Source organism: Nelumbo nucifera, chromosome 1 (assembly GCF_055504915.1).
Source record: "Nelumbo nucifera cultivar China Antique chromosome 1, China Antique-T2T, whole genome shotgun sequence".
Classification (NCBI taxonomy): domain Eukaryota; kingdom Viridiplantae; phylum Streptophyta; class Magnoliopsida; order Proteales; family Nelumbonaceae; genus Nelumbo; species Nelumbo nucifera.
Window position 1 is genome coordinate 139,781,041 of NC_142649.1, and position 20,417 is coordinate 139,801,457.

General features: G+C 38.5%; 1 protein-coding gene across 3 annotated transcripts in view; it reads right to left on the reverse strand.

Moving 5' to 3' along the window:
* Nucleotides 1–13,727: 13,727 nt before the first annotated feature.
* The window catches only part of LOC104585727 (uncharacterized), a 35,380-nt gene continuing 28,690 nt past the window's right edge, over nt 13,728–20,417 (reverse strand). For 2 of the 3 annotated variants that reach the window (XM_088894466.1, XM_088894467.1), the window contains 2 exons: nt 14,622–14,821; nt 13,728–14,347 (listed from right to left, as the gene is read on the reverse strand). In XM_088894466.1, the coding sequence (XP_088750592.1) occupies nt 14,073–14,347; nt 14,622–14,821 (475 nt within the window). In that variant the 3' untranslated portion in view covers nt 13,728–14,072. Of the gene's footprint in view, nt 14,348–14,621; nt 14,863–20,417 lie in introns of all 3 variants that reach the window. The other variant, XM_088894468.1, reaches the window with a different exon arrangement.

The window sequence follows — 20,417 nt, forward strand, 5'->3', positions numbered from 1 at the left end:
AATTTACCCGAGGTGACACCGAAGACACACTTGTTTGGATTTAATTTCATATTAAATCTACGCAAAATTTCAAAAACTGAATGTAAATCTTGTATTAAATCATGTGAAAATTGGGTTTTGACGACCATGTCGTCTACATAACACTCTACTTTTTTGCCAATTAGTGGCTCAAAGAGTTTGTTTACAAATCTTTGAAAAGTGGCCCCAGCGTTTTTCAACCCAAAGGGCATGACCTTGTAATAGTACAGGCCGAACTCGGTTATGAAAGCAGTTTTCTCTTCATCAGCTGGGTCCATCCTGATTTGATTGTAGCCCGAATAGGCGTCTAGGAAGCTCAGCAACTCGTGCCCCGAGGTCGTGTCCACTAGATGGTCGATCCGGGGAAGTGGGAATCAGTCCTTTGGGCAAGCATGGTTCAAGTCGGTGTAGTCGACGCACATGTGCCATTTACCATTGGCATTTTTCACCAGAACGGGGTTGGCCACCCAGCTCGGGTAATGAACCTCCCTGATAAAATCGGCTGCAAGGAGCTTCCCGACCTCCTCGTCGACTGCCCTCCATCGCTCTGGGGCTAGGTTGCGTTTCTTCTGTCTAATGGGCCTAACTACAGGATCAGTGTTGAGCCTATGAGTTATAATGTTGGGGTCTATGCCGAGCATTTCTGCCGCTAACCATGCAAAAACATCTAAACTTTCGAGTAAGAAAATTACCAGTTGAGACCGCAGGGGTTCCTCAATAGAAGAGCCGATCAGAAGTACCCGAGCTAGGTCCTCTGCCGAAGCCGGGATGGGGATGGTCTCTTCAGTAGGCGTGGCTCGCTCCGCGAACTGCTCCGTGGGTTGCTCTAGCTTGAGGTCGTCTGCTACCTTGGCCTTTCCTTTGAGGGCGGCTACGTAGCACTTGTGGGACTCGAGCTGATAACCTTGCGTCACTCCAACTCCAAAGTCTGTAGGGAACTTCATCGCCAGATGATAGGTGGAGACTACTGCTCGTAAGGCGTGGGTGATGGGCCGACCTACTATTACGTTGTACGGGGAGGGGGTCGCGACCACCAGGAACTCGTGGATGAGTCTTACCACACTAGGCCAGGTGCCGACCTCCACCAGTACAATGACTCTCCCTAAAGGCATGACCTCCTCGCCGCTGAATCCTACAAGTGGAGTGTTTGCAGACTTCAGGTCGCTTTCCTGGAGCTGAAGCTGATCAAAGGCTGCCTTGAAGAGTATATCTGTCGAGCTACCCGAGTCGACTAGGACGCGCCTAACCTCGAAGTCGTTGATCTTAATCTTTATGATGAGCGTGTCATCATGGGGGTAATGGACCCCCCGCGCATCGTCTTCAGTGAAGAAGATCGGTTCCTCCATCCTTGGTCGCTTTGGGGGGTTAAGCTCTTCCCTGGTGGCCTCGCGGGCTGATGACCGAGCTGCTGCCGAAGTGTAGACCGCAACAATTGATCCTCCGACAATTACATGGATGGTCCCCTAGACTAGTCTCTCGTCGGGAGGCTGCCTCTGCGGCTGTTCTGCTTGTCTGCCGGACTCGGGAGCCTCTTTGCTCTACTCCCCATGCCGACCTGCTTTATTATTATTATTATGCTGTACAAAATTTCTCAGATATCCACGACGGATAAGTTCTTCTATCGAGTCGCGGAGGCTTTTACAATTTTCGGTACTATGACTGTGATCTTTATGAAAACTACAATACAAGTTTTTATTCCTAACATTGGAATCAGCCTTAAGTCGAGGTGGCCACTTCACATATGGGGCATCCTTGATCGCCATGAGGATCTTGGCCCGCTTTGTGTTGAGGGGCGTATAATCCCTTTCTGTCGTCGGAGCTCGGAAAGGCTGAGTTGGCTTTGCCCCCCAAGCTTGGTCCTTCTTCTTCTTGCTGTCACTTGGAGCCGGGGGCTCCGGTTTCCTTTTTCTCTTTTCAAGGGCCTGCTCGCCCTTTTGGTTAATCTCCTCCTCTGTCCCTATGAACCAATTTGCCAGTTCGAGGAACTCGGTACGGTCTTGGGTTGGTTGACTACCACGTGCCATCTGAACTCCTTGTGGGTGATGCCCCGCTTGGCCGCAGTGAGCCGAACTGCAGGGTCTAGGTCGGGTATCTGCAGGCAAGCATCACTAAACCGCTTGATGTAGTTCCGGATGGACTTTCATTCCCTCTGGACTATGCTGAGGAGGCTTTCTTGGGTCCTCGGACACCTTTTACTGGTGACGAAGTGGGAGGTGAAGACCTGCACAAACTGCGCCCAGCTCCTTATTGAACCTGGCGTGAGGTTTCGGTACCAAGTGCGGGCTACTCCTTTGAAAGTGGTGGAGAAGGCCACACACATTCAAGACTCGCTCGCTCTGGGACTAAAAGGCATCCACGTGGTCATTGGGATCGGAGGACCCATCGTACTTGTCCAGTGGGGGGAGTTTGAAGTCCCTTGGCATGGGGACAACAAGGAGCTCTGGTGACAGAGGGGAGGGAACTGAAAGAAGTGGTGTAGCTTTTACCTCGCTCGAACTCACCTCTACCTTGCCTCTGAGCTCGGGCAGATCGCGAGTGACAACTCGACGAGCTCGGTGACACCTTCGCTGCTTAGCCGGCTCGGCGTTGGTGCTGCTGGCCTCGGTATTACTGAGTTCAATGGGCCCAGGGAAATGTTCGGACGACTGTCGGTAGCTACGAACAAAGGGACCTTGTTCCAGGTCGTCGGCCAGTACTTCGAACCGATTTTTGGCAAGCGGAGGTTCGAATTGCGAGCGCTGAGGTGATACCAGCCTAACCGGCTAGGAGGCCCCCGACCGAACTACAGGCCGCGAGGCGGGGGTAGGGGGTCTTTCCTTCCTTCCATGGGATGATACCGAGGTCTCTCCTCGGCGGGAAGGAAGTTCACTTCGGTGGTGAGGGTTGGTTGGCTGCGCAGCTGGATGCCGAGGAGAGAGTGAAGGAAACTGTTGCTGATACTGATACTGGGAAACTTGGTGCAGCACTTGCTGCTGGTGGAACTGGAGTTGCTGGAACTGTTGCATCTGAGCCTGCATGGCTCGCATGCACTGCATCAGATCCTCAAGCTGACCTTGGCTGGCCACCGGAGAGAGGATGGTGGGTTCAGCGAAGGTTGTTCCGATTGTAGAAGGTAGTGGGACAGTCACGGGTGCTACCGTCTGAGGCATATTCAGACTTGGAACCCCGTCCATAGAGAGGGGGATAGTGAACTGCCCGATGCAGACGGTGGGTAGTTGGGGTTGATCCTCAGAGGTGTTCCAGCGTCCGGTGTTGCTGGAGGAAGCCATAGGTGTTGGTAAAACTGATGAGTTCTTTGAAGAGAGTTGCACAGAAGTTAAAGGAAGGCTTTTTGAAGCGTTTCCACAGACGACGCCAAATGATGCAGCACAATCTGGGCACTCCTAGCTGGCTGAGACTTGGCTCTTAGCTGTGACGGACGGCACTTGAGAGGAAGAGGAAGGTGAAGGGTTCCCGGGGAGCTCTCTTAGCAGGAACACTCCGATGGCTAAGTTAGAACTCTGAGGAAACTCAAAGAAGACAGAGAGTTAAGAGTGCTGAAAGTGCTAGCTTCAATACCTTTGTTTCGTGAGGGTTGGGGTCTTCTTATACCGGAGTTCGGTCACATCAGGCGTAACCACCACTGCCCTAGCCGTTACTGCCAGGGCTGGGGTGGCAGGCGCAGGCTGCTACTGCAGGGTACGGACTCGTCAGGTGTGCCATGCTTTTCAGAGATGGTAGGCAGAACGCCGCCTAGCAAAGGATGCAGGCACTGCCACCGGATCTGGCAGGTACGGTTGTCAGGCGGATCTCTCCTGCAGTCTGCCGAGCTGTTGTACACCGAACCACCTGGAGCAGGTTTGCCCTGCACCGAGGTACCGAGGTACGCCGAGGTGCTCGCACCGGAGGCGAGCCTTAAGCAAGTACGAACAGGAGTTTTGTCAGTGCTGCCTCGAGGTGTTTCTCCCTCGGGACACTTAGCCGAAAGCTGGGGTGCTCCCTTCTTAGGAAGGGGGAGCTCGAGGCCCCTTAGAAGGAGCTCGGGTCTCGAGGGGAGCTCGGGTCCCCTTGCACGGGGGGAGCTTAGGGAGCTCCACCTTCAGGCTTGGGGTGAACTGGGCCTTGCTTCTCGGTGGGTTGTCACACCCGCCGAGTCGTTTGGTCGGGCCTCGACGAACTTGTTACGCCGAGTTGTGGCCAGGCTATCGCGCTGAGTAGTCGCTTATGCCAGGTCATATACACGTGTCCCCGTGCTACGAGGTCGGGCCAAATCACCCTACATCACTAACCAAACATGTTTTATTTGTATTTTACTTGACACAGATGTGACATAAATGTGGACTAGGAGTGAAATTTGGGCAAGCTCAACCGTTCAACCTAAGCCCGGTCCAACCCAATCCAACCCCGAAATTTTGCAATAGGTTAAGTTGGGTTTTTTGGACCTCGAGCTGATTCTGAGATTAAAATGTCGACTTTTCTATTTATCGAACTTTGCTTGGATTGGAATCTTGAATAACCATCCAAACGTAGAAAAGAGGAAACACGAACTACAACACCAGGAAGAAGCCAAAAACAATCACTACGGACCTGTTGCCGATAGTCTTGAGGTCTCTCTAACCGCTGACTTGCCGTTAATCTTACCGATACCTCTTCTCACTGACGGCCTCCACTCTCACTTTGTTCTCTGAAGTCCAAACAGCCATGTAGATATAAATCCATTAATCCCTCATTCTCCATCTGTTGTCTATTGCCTTGGTACATTCTGATTATATTTTTAGTTGTAATGGTGGAATAGTGTTTTTTTAACCTTTTATCTTCAGTAGCAATAAAGATCAAAAGAAAGAATGTGTTTCATCATATATCAGAACGATGTGTATGTATTGATTAGAAAAAGAGATAATAAATCAAAAACATGATACTTGACTGAACTAGAAGTCTGGAATGTTATCAAAAACATGTGGGAATAAAAAAAAAAAAAAAGGAACTTTGAGAGCTTGGTTTTAGCCTCTATACTGTGTTCTTTTAGATGCAGATGTTTAATCAAGGTTTTAAAAGCTGAATCGGAGATGAAACCGTTCTGGCCACCATTTTCCGGTTCAACAGTTCAATCATTCAGATCAAAAAATATATTTATAGATAATGAAAAATATCAAAAAAAATTAAATAAATATAAAGAAAAAATGCAGGAAAAAACATCATATAGAAAACTACAAATATATAAATATAAAAAATAATAAAATGCAGAAAATACCAAAAAATACAAATATTTGTAAAAAATGCAGAAAATACAGATGAGCCTTTATACCATCCCTGCATGAAAATGAGACTCCAGACTAAAAAAGGATCAACATCTAGATTGGTGTTCATTATACCTTTAAACCAATCAACAATTTGGCTATACTCAATTCCTAGTTGCAGTTCGAAACTGCAAACTGGAAATACCCAGTTTCTCGAAGATATCTCATGCATTCAACCCCCTATCCCTAAAAAATGAAATATCCAACCAAAATGGAAATTATTCATGAATTTCATTCTTTCAATCTTTTTTTACTAATAAAAAAAATATTGAGTACATTTATACATTCACCGCCATCGATTGTGGGTGGTGTCACTGTCACAGAGAGGAGAATGAAACTACCGGTTAATATTGTTGTAGTCTGGTCGCGGTTGATTAAAACTGCCACTGCAACTAAAGACTCTCTAGTAGAGGAGAGCAAATCCAAAAGCTAAGAAAGGAAATGCCTCTGTAGGTCGCCGTTGCAAAATCGCCGGTTGTCGTAGGTCACTATAGGTTGTAATACGTCTTTGGATGTTGTTGGAGAAGCGGATCTGCTCCTCACACATGGGTGCCTCACAGGCATATCCACCGTGCATTGGGAACATTTCCCGTGAAAAATAACTATTAAGTATGGAAGACGTTTCCAGTGCATGGTAGGATGTGCGTGTGAGAAGCAGATCCGGTCTCGTTGTTAGAATTCGGAGGTAGATGGGCTCAACCGCTCGATAGCTTGATTGAGCAATAGAGAATGAGAGAGAATAGTATGTCACCATTGCAAAACCACTAGCCGCCGGTCGTCGTGGGTCACCAGAAGTCATCTAAGATCAAAGCAAGTGAGATGAGAGAAACGGAGAAAGAAAGAATGAAAATTCAAAAATGGTATTTTTGTTCGATAAAACTCTAACCCAAATTCGGTTTGGGATTCAAAGGGAATTTTTATTTTTATTTTTATTTTTTTTTAATTGTAGAAAAAACATAAAGCCTATGAACTGTTGCCCGGGTTGAATGGTTTAGCTAGCCGATTGCCCGAGTTAGTGGTCCTCTGACCAATTCAACAATTTTTTCATAATTAATAGTCCAGAGCAAAATTGGACCTAGAAACCTAACCAGTTCCTAGGTCCAACCGCCCAGTCCAATTTGGTTTTCAAAACCTTTTATTTAATTACCAAAGCAAGAAACCAATCAGACCCAACACGAGTATGTTAGGTTTCACCTCGGATTGGGGCTGGGCTGACAATTTCGGGTTGAAGCTAGGGTTGGGCCAGGCCTCAGGCTAAGGGCCACAATCTTAGGGTTGGGCTTGGGTTTAGACTAAGCCCAACGAAACCAGCCCAAGTTGTACTTGCACCTCTAATATGGACCCCAAACAGTCACAAAATTATCTCCGCACCATACATCCCCTAAGCAAAGAGATTGTGGTAATATGTGTGCTTTTCTTATCTTCAACAAAAACAATTGCCACATCAGCAAAATAATGTTGTTTTTGCTGATGTGGCAGTTGTATTTGTTTACAAAATAAAATTATTCGCATTGGCGAGTAAATCTTAAAATGTAACTAGACAGTTTTTCTTATGCAAAGATTACAAAATATAGAAGACCAACTTAGGTTGTGTTTGGTACTATTACTGTTTCTAATTGGACTGTTTTGGATTGATGGATACAAATTGGTAACTAATATTTGTTGTCACATCACATGTAAGAATTACTTTAACTAGAATGATTAGACTTCACTTCTTGAGCAAGATGTTGATGTTTCTGGGAACAACCTCTCGCACCTGTATTTTTAAGGTATATGCTTATTTTAATTATAAATAACTTCAAATCACAATTGTATTCTAATTTATATTAACAAACTCAAAATGTTTCAAGTAAAAACAACAATGGTATCAAACACAACCTTAATCAATTTGAAAACTTTAATTCTAATAAATTGGGAGGATAAAGATCTATTACCAATAAAACGCTGCCAACACTGTCCCAACAAATCATTGCAGCCACGTATTGGGAACATCTCCCTTGTCATTATGCGGAGACACTCCCCATATGCCACTATAATGAGATCTGCTTTGGTGAATGCAAGACCCGTTCGAACACCGTTCAAACGACATTTACAGCCTTGCATTGGGAACATCTCCGTACTTCTGTAATTTATTTCATGGAGAGATATTCCCAATGCAAGGTTATAAAAGCTGTTTGGACAGGCCTTGCATTGACTGAATCCGGTTTCCATTGTAATGGCTTGTTGGGATAGTGTTGGAAAAGAGATCTGATTCCTGAATATTTTGATGATTAGACGTCGTACTAACGCTAAGATGGTATAAATCTGGCAATTGGGTTGGGTTTGGGTTGATTTCAGGTCGGGAGGAATTTTGTGTTAGGTTGTCAAATGCTATAACCTAACCTCAAAATTTTCGGGTTAGGGTTGACCCATGGGTCAATTCGGGTCATCCCAAAAAAATAACTGAAATTTTGAAAAATAAAGAAAAATACATGAAAAATGCTAAAATTAAAGGAATTAACCTTAAAATTCTAAAAATAAAGTAAAAAATCTTGAACATTTAACAATTCAAAGAGTAAACAATAAAGAATAAAAACTAAATATTAAAAATTAAAGTATGGAAGCTTCTAACAATGCATAAAGAGTCCCAAATCCCAATTAGACCTGACAATCAAATCAACGGGTTGACCCATGACCCAATCCAACCCAACCCAACCCAGTTTTTCTGGTTGGGTTGGGTCGGGTCATTCTCAAATTTAAGTAGTTAAATATGAGACCCTAACCCTATTTTTTTTGTTGGGTTGGATCCGGGGTCAACTTTATTAACCATCACTTAAGTCAATTTGGAAAGTGTGAAATGGGCCAATATTAAACAGGGCCGCGGAATTTCAAAACATTAAAAACTTAATCCAAACATGGTATTTCTTTTCACGAATAGCAAAGTCCATTAAAGGGATTGGAATGTTTTACAAAGGCTTAAAGATCATAAGTTTAGATTACTTCAATCCTTATTTTGCATACCACACTACTAACTATAAGATTACAAGCATCAAAATGTTTCCATGAATTCAAGTTTTATATCAATTGTCAAATAAAAGGTAAATTTGAAAGTTGCAAAACTTTTAGGCCCCTTTCATGAGGGTTTAAGCTTTGGCTGAGTTTCTGAAACTCGACAGCTTTGATGGTTTTTTCCAAGTTCCAAACTTGGATTCCCGATGCCGGAAACTTTGGGAGGGAATTTAAGAAGAATAATCTAAATTCCTCACGAGAAAGGCAGAATTTGTTCAAACTAAACCGGTTCTTCCTTTTTTGTTTCGGGTGAGGGAGTAAGCAATGGGCTCTTTAAACTCTAGAGTTTTGTCACAAATCTGAATGTAATTGTGTTGATTAGGCCTTCCTAATCCATGGTATGATGAGCAAGTTCACATGGCCAGAGGTATAGCCTCAACCGTAGTTTGATAATTCCTAATCCATGGTATGATGAGCAATATTCCATTAGGGTAAATTGTTGAAACCTCTCTTGAAGTTTGATAATTGCAATCACCTCCCATGAAACTTGTGAGATAGTTGTAAGTAGACCATTTTTTGTTAAAATCCTCTAAAAGGAGGCATGGAAATGTCCAAAATACTCAAGCATTTACTTTTTAAGGTATTTATTTTAAAATTTTTCTCTTCGTGTGAATGGCTAGTCTAAACCTTTCCAATTTTTTTTTCTGAAATTGATTTATTTTTCAAAACTCCCCTTCATATTAATTTCTCAAAAGTTAAGCTGCAATTTTAAATCCTCTTTTTTGTAGTGTTATTGTTTTTCTGTGGAAACAAGCCTCAATAGTAATTGCATGGGTATTTTGGATATTTTTGTGTCTTTTGTTAGAGGATTCTAACAAAGGTAGTCTATTTGCAATTATGTTAGAAAGTTCAAGGGAGGTGATTGCAATTACCAAACTTAAAGAGAGGTTTCATCAATGGTTAGAAATTTTAGGGGATGTTTCAGTAATTTACCCTTTGCATTATTATCATTAGTATCTATTGAAACAAACAATGAGATGCACTTCCCCATCACTTAGTATATGTTTTGACAACGATGCTGCAGTTGTAGCACCGTTTTCTGATGTGTGGGTTGGAAGCACCGTTTTCTGAAAAAACGATGCCTTTTTTTGTTTGGAATCGTTGCTGTTAGGTAGGACATTTCATGGAGAAACAACAACTTTTTCTGTTTGGTACCATTGTTCCAAGAAACATTTTCTGCACTTCTACCCATTATCTAGTGCCACTTCACTACCCTGTTAGCAGCAACAAGCTGTAGCTCTAACAAACGCCAAATTTGGCGTTGCTCCAAGCCATGCCTTCTTGATTTTCAAGGCGTGGTTTGGAGCACCGTTTTCTATGAAAAGATGGTTCCAAACAGATGGCTATTTCCTAGAGCACTGTTTTTTCCTATGTGGCACTGATGTGGCATCTTTTCTCTAGGAAACGACAACAATGCCAAACAGTTGCTTAAATAATCTCTTCTCCTAAAATTTCTCCTAAACTATCACCCCTAATATCCCCCACTTTCTCCAAAATTATCTCTAATTCCTATTTATCTTTTAAATTATCTCTAATTCCTATTTACCCTCTCCCCTACTTCTTATCTATATCTATCTAAAGAAAGTTTGGATTAAAAAAATTTAAGAATTATCTAAATATTCTAATAAAATTATATAATAGCTTTAAAATATTTATTAAAAACACAAAAAATAATTTTATATTTTTACAAAATATATCATGAAATTATGTACTAACAATTTAAATTATATTTTTCGGATTATCAATTTAAATGTTTTTAAAATACTTAATAATATGTAATAGCTTTAAATAAATAAAATTTAAATAACAAACAAATTAAAGATTTTATAGATTATTTAAATATTTATCATAACTAGATTTTAAATAGTTAAAATAATGGAATTATGTAATAAATTTAAAAAATTTCTTCAAAGTAGAAAAATAATTATAACATAATATTGAAATTAATAAGAACTTAATATGTTACAAGATTAATAATCAAATTATGTAATAATAGTATAAATTATGATTTTGTAGATAATTAAATTTAATAAATAATTAATAGTTTAGAGTTTAAATATTTTACATATTATTTAAGTATTTAAATAACTAAATATTTTAAATAACAAAATATTTAACATAACTAAATTTTAAATAGTTTAAAAAAATAGATTATGTAATAAATTTAATAAAATTTTGAAAAGTAGAAAAATAATTATAACATAATATTGAAATTAATAATAATTTAATATTTTACATAATATTATAAGTAACTAATTTCACTTTATTAATAGTAATTTTAAACTCTTAATCTGTATTTATTATATAATTATATATACTAAAATTAATATTTATTGTGCTTTAGTAATTATTTATTGTTTTTTCTGATAAATGTATTTTCAATGATTATATATAAATTTATTTTGTTTTGTTATTTAATAGAAAACTTTCAACAATTATTGGAGATTAAACTACTATTATTGAATTATTGTACTTATTGTATTTATTGTATTTTTGTTATAACTTATTGATTAATTAATATTTATTAGAGATTAAACTATTATTTGAGATTATACTGTTTATTGACTAAGTTAATATATTTTTAGTACTTATTGTATTTTTATAATTATTGTAATATTTTCATTATCAATATATTTTCAATAATTGTGTATTTTCACTATAAATTTTCAATAATTATTGGAGATTAAACTATTGTTATTTATCGGAGATAAGACTATTAATTTAACTAAAATTATGAGTGTTCATGAGTTGGTTGGGTCTGGCCATAGGCTATTTGGCCAACCAAATTGACCTAGTCAAGTTGGGGAGTTGGTCAACTGAAACCGATTGACCTTTTATGAAAATTGACCCACTCAAGTTGTACCGGTTTTGGTCGGATTTCACAAAAGGTCAATCGATTCAAAAGATTTAAACTTAAAAATTTAATTTAATTTTAAAAATTACAATGCAAATATTAAAAATTAGATTTATGAAATAAAACATTTTAGACTATAAACTATGGGAAATTTCTCACTTTTTCATATTAAAATTATATTTAAAATATAAAATACAAATACATATCCATGGTTAGGTCGTTTGATTTTGGTTGTTTTACAAATGGCTAAAGTGAAACTGATCCAACTTAGTCGAATTGGGAATTTTTTGAACCAAAGCCAATATAAAATACTAGAAAACCAACCAATTCGGGTCAAGTTAATCGGGTTGGTCGATTTCATAAGTTTGACGAATAAACCTAACTGAAATTAATTATTGTTATTTTTTATTATAAAAAATTTATTAAAAGTAGTATATAAAATATGAATAATTATTAATTATTTAAAAAGTTGAAAATATAAAACAATTGTATACTCTTATGTGTTTCTATTAGGGTCATTTACTAGAACACACCTTATAGTTTTACATATTTACTTAAACCTACCTTATAATTTTCATTTTACTAAAATATCCCATATATTTTACAACTTATTTACTTAATCAACTTTTTCATTAAGGAGTGTTTGTTTTGCCATTAGGCTCATGATTTTTTATTCCAAAAATACCCTTAACACTTTTTTATATAGAAAACAAAATTGGCCAAATATAGCCAATAGAGTGGTTGTCCGTGTCTTATTAAATTTTCTTTTTTTTTATTAAATTTATTTAAATGAACATTAGGGTCAACACTATCATTTAATGGAAAATTGATTAAATCAGTTACAAATTATAAGTGGTGTTTTAGTAAAATGCTAACTATAGGATAGATTTTAGTAAAACCATGAAACTATAAGAGTATTTTAGTAAATAACCCTTTATATTATTTATCTTTTGCTTAATAAATCCTGTACATCACACGGATCCATGCTAGTTACTTTTGTTAAAAAGAAATCTGTTTTTGTTTTGCAAGATTCGTATTTATTAGATCACACATAGAGACGTAGGTTGTTATGGAAAGGTTCTTTCTAAATAGAGAAATCCTTTCCATAATGACACTTGTCTCAAATAAGAGGAGTGAATTAAGCCAAGAGAGGTTGAGATGCTTCACATCTAACGTTCTATTATTCTCCTCTATATATAGGCTCAGTTTGGAAAAGTACAAGTAGAAATATGTAGAGTGCAAATACAAATACAAGATTTAGAAACAGAATAAAAGGAAACACATATTTATACTATATTATAAAGAGATTAGGTTCCACATTAGCACCCGCCTCCTTCTCCCATTCCCCCATCTCTCTTTTCTCCTCAAACCTCTCTTCTTTCTCCCTTACCCCTTTCCAGCTCTTTCATTCATTCTCACTCTTTCCTCCGGCCTCCTATTAAGCCACATCATCATGGCTTTGCCTTCTCATTCCTCTCCCACCCATTCACGGTACTAAACTCTCGGTTATTTGTTTGTTCACACTTCTCAACCTCAACAGCCATGAACTCTTGCTTTGCAATGAGGTCTTCCTACGACCATTAACTTAAAACAGTCAGAAACTACAGAGAGATCGAGAGAGGTGTAGACAGAGCTCATATAGTAACCATATTTTTATAGAGAGATTGAGAGAGGGGTAGTCAGAATCATAGAGAGATCGAGAGAGACGTAGACAAAGTTCATACAGGTTCATTTCTTAGCGATTTATTTTTGGGAAAAGTACGGAGACACAATGCAGAATTCTGAATTCCAGCCTCCCTACAACTAGCCCTGTCCCCCCTATAAACCACATCTTGCCCGTGAATTTGGCATCAATTCACGGTCAGGATGCAATCCCCCTGTACTTTAGGCCTAGTAAATTCTGAGCTGGGCTGATTTGTACTTCTCCCTTTATTTTTTTTTTCTCTTGGTGCTCATTATATTTATTTTTTTCTCTCCTATTTTTCTTTGTTTTTTTTTTCTCATTCTGCTCGTGGCGTTTATTGGTTCCTCTGTTTTTTCTTTTGATCAGTTGTGTTTTTGTCTCATCGCCGGTTTGAAGGTGTGTGGACTACTACTTTAAGTGAACTCTCCGCTCTAATCATGCTTGGACACACGCTCCGTCGCTCAACTCCACTGAACTCCACCTATTGACAGTTCTGATCCGCTAACCAGGTATGTTTCTTTGTTTTTCATTTATTTGAAACTTAACTATTGTTTCACCTCTGTATTCATTCAGATGGGGTAGAAACCAGTTTATTTTTTGGTTTCTCGATCGCCCTTGATATGTTGCCATCGTCGCTTTGTCCAGCGAACGACGTGAACCACTTTGGGTTAAGAAGACACCCAAGTCAGGTTAGGTCGCTTTAACGGGCCGGTTTAAATAGTACCTATTTTTGTTGTCTATGGAACACGGTTCGGTATCTAATTGAACCCACACGATTTCATTGCTTCTAACTTGTTAACAACATACCATTAGATACCACCAATCGTTACAGACCAAAACAGGGGACGATTTTTACCTTTGAACATTAAAGTCAACTAACCATTTAAGTCCAAAAGGGTCTGCTTTGCATAAAAAAAAAAAGGGTTTTTAGCAGATAAGGGCAACTTGTTGCCCTGAATATCAATAAAAGATAATATTTTTATAAAATAACAACAATAAGGTTACCTTTTTTGAAAAATATCTAGGAAGGACAATGACACTACTGTTCATCGTCTCCTTCTTCCTCTGCCTCCGTATTCATCCGAATACATTGGATTTAAAGCCTCGGTGAATCCAGGCGGTTGCTGGTTGCTGGTTGAATAGCTCTAACTTTGTTCATGATGAGTTGACACTGTTCATGATGATAAACAGCTCAAGCAGGGATCATGATGGTGAGTCCAGGCGGAGCAGGGCACAGGCGGCGTTCTCCTTCGCGGTTGCTGTTCCGGTCTTGAGAGCTCTCACCAGGGGCACAGGCGGTGACACCGTTCTCTTGAAGGGCTGACATATTGTGGATTAGTATTAGAAGGGCGTTCTGCAATGCATCCACAGTGGTTGTTAACTCATCAGTCTCATAAACCCCTGCCGCGACTGGAGGATGTTGATGTTGAGGATCACCAGCATGAGACTCAGCCTGAGATCCATCACCTGCAAATACAATCTCTTAGAATTTATTTTTTCTAAATGCGAATGTTTGTCCAGATTAGCTGAGCCCTGAAAGGGCCGAGCGTTAAAATCCTCTAAACATCTGTCTGTCTTTCTGTCAAGTGTCTTCATATGGTAGAGCATTCCAACTACTGTCCCCTGTTTCCTTCGTTCTTACTTTATTAGTTTTGCATTTGCTTTTAATTAATGACAAAAAAAAAAGTAAAATAAAAAATAAGAAGGAAAGAAAAGTTATACCTAGATCAATCAATCTTACCTTTAACATGCATTCCGGGTGTTGGAACTAGAGGAAGCTGCATCGTCGTCGTACTTGGGTTGGAGCTAGGTAGTTGGAAGAAGTCACTCCCACTCCTGGGTCTTTTTCCTCTACTCTGTATCACAGGGCTGCTCGACAGAGTTGGAGAAAACGCGATCGGGTTGATTGGCATTGCTGCGACTTGAGAGTCCACCAGATCGCTGAAGACTCTGTAGCGAGAATCCGATGCAAATGCGGGGCACTTGGGAAGAGGAAGACGATGAACAGTGTCATTGCCTTTCTCTGATCTTTTTCAAAAAATGTTACCTTATTTTTGTTATTTTATAAAAATATTATCTTTTATTGATATTCAAGACAAAAAGTTACCCTTAAAAAAATGGTTGTAGGAGTTGTTCCGACAAAACAAGGGAGGTTTTCTTACCTCAAAACGTTAAAGACAACCGACCATTCAAGCCTAAAAGGGTCTGCTTTGCTAGAAATATTGGTCGCCGGCGTCGTTTTGGCGACCTACCACTCATTTCAAGCATTCCTACCATCCCTAATATGTTGTTGTCATCACCCTGTCGAGCGAACGACGTGATGGCAGTCGGGTTAAGAAGACAATCGTATGCAGTCGGGTCGGTCTGTGTTGCCGAGTTGGGTTAAGTTTCTAACAGAACCCGGTTCAGTTGTGCTGCCGATTTGGTTTCCAATCGAACCCGATTTTATTTAACAGTTACTGTTTTTATAATTAGTGTACTCATTATTAATTAATAATTAGTATTCATCAATTAATTTTATTTAGGTTACAACTTACTAATTATTAATATATATCAATTAAATCAATTCGATTTACTAATTAATTAATTAATTGTTGTTATTATAAATAAAAATCCCTATTAATAATTAGTAATCAGTAACTAGTAATTAATTTTTATTAATTAAATAAATTTGGTTAACTGATTACTTAAATGTTAATAACTATTATTAAAATTAATAATAATTAAAAATAGGAAAACCCACAATAATTATGAAAATGAACATTAATTGCAAATTAATTCTGAAAGATATTTTGGAATTAATAAAAAATACTAACAAGTAGTTTTAATTAATTTTCCGTAATTACTAAAAATAAACTGGGAATTATTAAAAAATTGATTAACTTTTTATGTGAAATTTATTGAAATATAAATGAAAATTGTTGAATAATTACTGAAAATGAAAAACAATTACTATAAATTATCCAAAAAAATACTGAAAAATACCAAAAATGCAAAATAATTTTAAAAATGAATTTAAAACTATTAAAAAACACTAAAAAGGCATAAAGAAGTAAAAATTACTAATAAAATTATTGATATCAATAATTTACTGATATTAATGAAATTTTTCAATATTTCAATATTAATTTTAAATTTTTATATGAAATTAATTAAATATTACTATTATTATCTAAAATTGACTATAATTATTTTTAGAAAATTATTTCAATTACAATAGTTAAAATATCAATTGGTTCTAACTTTTCAGTAATTAATTATTCATCAATACAAAATTTTGGAGATTAAACTATTATTATTTATTGGAGATTAGTTTATTAATTTAGTTGAATTAAGAGTGTTCATGGATCGAGTTTGTTGGTCACTCGAACCAATTGACCATTAGTTAAAACTGGCCAACTCTAGTTATATCAATTTGGGTCGATTTTTGGTTTAGTTGGTTGGTTCAAGAGACTTAAACTAAAAAAAATTAAAGTTAAGTTTAAAAAAATATAGTGTTATTATTAAAAAATACATTGAAAATTTTAAATTTATAATATAAAATATTTTAGACTAAGAAATATGGGAATTTTCCCACTTCCCCATATTAAAAATTATATTTAAAATATAAAATATTAATATATATTTATGGTCGGGTTGGTTTGATTTTGATTTCTTTACAAATGGCCAAACCAAAACTGACACAACCTGGTTAGGTTGGGGAGTGGTTGAACCAAAGCCAACCAAAAATACTAGAAAACCAACCAACTCAGGTCGAGTTGGTTCAGGTTATTCAGTTTGGTCAATTTCATCGGTTTGATGAACAACGCTAGCTAAAATTAATTATTATTATTATTATTATTATTATTATTATTATTATTATTATTAGTATTATTATTATTGTTGTTGTTGTTGTTGTTGTTGTTGTATTGCAAAAAATATTAAAAATAGTATATAAAATATAAATAATTATTAACCATTTAAAAAATTAAAATATAAAATAATGGTCTATTCTTATGTGTTTCTATTGTTTAATTTTCATTTAGTAAAGCCCGTGTATCTCATGGGTCCCCGCTAGTTAGAGTATAATTTGGGAAGCTGGGTTAGACACAGGGCAAAGTGGCAAACCGAGGCGTAACATAAATCATGGACCTTGGATTTGGGCCCAACCCAACCTGATAACAAGGCCTAAGTTTCCCAACCCAAGTCCAACTTTAGACAAATAGGACATAGGGGTGTTTGGTATAGTGGTGTTGTGTTTTGATTTAGGGGTCACCTTAGTGCTAGGTTTAGACGACTCAAACTAAACAGATATAAATCACATATGGTAATTGGTAACCACTGTTTGAGGTGAAACAGTTGTAAAAAATTGCATTGTAAATGAAAACAACAAATCAATAGGTGTTGTGTGTCCGTTTAGCTCTAAATCACCCAAATTGAGTACCACACATCTTTACCCTTTAGGTAGGATATAAGGTCTTTCAAGATGTATGGCTACAATGGCTTGCTCGTAGGGGTTTTTCATTATATGGTCACTCCCAAATTTAGTCTGGTTTGGTTTGGCCTTAAAACAATTTGGTTTGATATGAGAATTTGTTAAAGTACCTTGATTACATATAAGTGTTGAGGTAGAGTTAGAATTCATCACATGGATGGCCGAACCATGCTAGATGGTTGGCTGAAATTTCAAATTTTTTTCTATCCTTTTAGGGAACCAATTCCCTAGTAAATTTGAAATCTAAAATTTCAGGATCATTCTTGCATTGAACCAGACCATATTTGAAACCAAGGAATAGGGAGATTATACTTGATACGGAGAGCACAAGTCACAGCTCCCAAGGTGGTAAGTTCATGCTCAATATCAGCCCTAAAACCGACTTCCAACTGAAGATGGCACAGTGTACAGAGAACTAATTTAGCAACACTTGATTTTAGCAAATTTGCTATTCAACATGCTTGGATCGAGCAGGGTAATTGAGTATGCTATTCTTCTATGTTTTCCTTGCAAAAATAAAGAAGAAAACTGATCTAAATCAATTCTTGAAAGCCTAGGTCATTTTAGGGTTTCCTGGGAGACAAAAGAGAAGAAGAAAGAACTAGAGATAGAGGTAGTCTTGTCTTGTTTGCCATCTTCTCCTTTTATTTCTTAATGGAACATACTCCTAATCTAATTAGGAGATATCTAGATCTGAATTGGATCTAGACTCTTTTAAAAATTAAACATTATCCTCTTGAGAATGAAAGGATGAGTGCTCCATACCCAATATCAAACCCAGTTTGACCCAAATCACATGACAATTAATATTAGGCCTTTGTCCCATTTTCTTCAAAGGCTCACGACCCTAGGTGTTGCATGGCCACTTTAGGCCTGGTATTGTATAGCGTGGGACTCCACAAAGGCCTCACCCAAATTCATTGTTCAGAGCAGTGAACCCCTGAGCCAATCAACATGGACTCGATCTGGGCCCAACATTTACACATAAATGATCCTTGGATTCAGCCACTATGAAGACCCAAGGAAATGGCCATGGATGAAGGTGCATTCCACTTCTTTTTATCTGACTTGAAGCCTCAGGCTTCGAGAGCATTACTTGAGGGGTTGGTTGGTGAACACCGAGATGTTATTGGGCTTGAAAATAAGGCCTCAATTTCCTAGTTGAGACCACTAGCACAAAGGCTATTTTCTCTACTTATGGGTATCTAGTCTCGGCCTCATTGAGGACCTTGCTGACATAATACACCGGCCTTTGAGTTCCCTTGTCTTCCCGAACTAGCATCGAGTTGATTGCCTCGTCCCTAACCAAGAGGTACAATAATAAGGTTTCTCTCAAGATGGGTCGCGTGAGCAATGGTGGTGACGCGAGGTAGGACTATAACTCTTTGAAGGCTTTATAGAAATATTCTATCCACTAGAACTCCTTCAACTTCTTGATGGCCGGAAGAAGGGTATGCACCAGCTTTGGGTTTCTTTAATTGACCGAGGGGGCTCCATGTCTAGTAGGGCTTGTATCTTCTTAGGATTGGCCTCTATGATCCGTTGGGTGACTATAAAGCTTAGGAATTTTTTTGAGGTGACCCCAAAGGCACACCTAGTGGGGTTTAGCTTCACGTTGTATTTCCTCATTATCCCAAATTTCTCGCCAGGGTCCGATGTATGCTGGCTAGCCCTTAAGACTCTTCACAACCATGTCATTGGCATAGGCCCAGACGTTCCTCCCCATCTGCTCTTTGAAAATCTTGTTCACCAGTCTTTGGTAAGTGGGCTCAGCATTCTTTAAACCAAAAAGCATCACCTTGTTGCAATAGGTGTCATGCTTGGTGATGAATGAGGTATTCTCTTCGTCATCGGGATGCACTTTTATCTGATTGTAACTAGAGAAGGCGTCCATGAAGCTTAGTAGCTAATACCCTATGGTGGCATCGATAGGGTGATCAATTCTTGGCAAAGGAAAGTTGTCTTTGGGACAGACCTTGTTATGATTTGTGAAGTTAACGCATATGCGCCATTTTCCATTAGCTTTCTTCACCATGACCACATTAGGTAGCTGTTTAGGGTAGTGTATCTCTCTTATGAAGCCAACACCAAGTAGTTTGTCTACCTCCTCTCCGATGGCTTTCCAATGCTCCAGTGCAAAGTTCCTCTTCTTTTGTTGAACCGGCCTATAGCTTGGGTATATGTTCATCCTGTGAGTAATGATCGAGGGGTCAAGTCTTGGCTATCAGCAGCGGACCAAGCAAACATGTCGGTATTGACTTTGAGGAAGCTTACCAATTCGGAAAGTGTCTTGAGGGAGGTGAGACATAACTCATACCATTTTCTCGAGCTTAGCCTCGTTTAGGGGAACCGAGATAAGGTTCTCGGCCAATTGGCATCAACTGGACAGTTCGCCCCTGAGGTTAAGCCCCTCTAGTGGTAGGGCTTCCTTGTTCTTGCCTTTTAACGCCGTAACATAGCACTGTTTAAAAACTTGTTGATTTCCCCTAACTACCCCTACACCATGCTCTGTGGGGAACTTCATGGTGAGGTGGTAAGATGAGATGACTGCCTTATTCGTCCCTGAGGTTAAGCCCCTCTAGTGGTAGGGCTTCCTTGTTCTTGCCTTTTAACGCTGTAACGTAGCACTGTTTAAAAACTTGTTGATTTCCCCTAACTACCCCTACACCATGCTCTGTGGGGAACTTCATGGTGAGGTGGTAAGACGAGATGACTGCCTTAAGTGTGTAAAGGGTTGGCTTCCCTGTGATGGCATTGTAAGGTGAGCCTATTTTCACGAATAAGAACTCAATCATTCGAGTGACGTGCCGGGATTCGGTCCTTATAGTGATTGGCAAGGTTATCTTTCCATCAAATCTAACAGTTTCTTTGGAAAACCCAACAAGAGGCATTTCAATTGGCTGCATTCAGTTTGGTGTCAATTGCATCTTCTCAAATGTCTCATAGAATAGGATATTGGTCGATGAGCCGTTGTCTATGAGGATCCATTTCACCATGTAGTTGGTGATGTTCATTAACACCACCAACGCATCATCATAGGGCACAAATACCCCCTATAGGTCA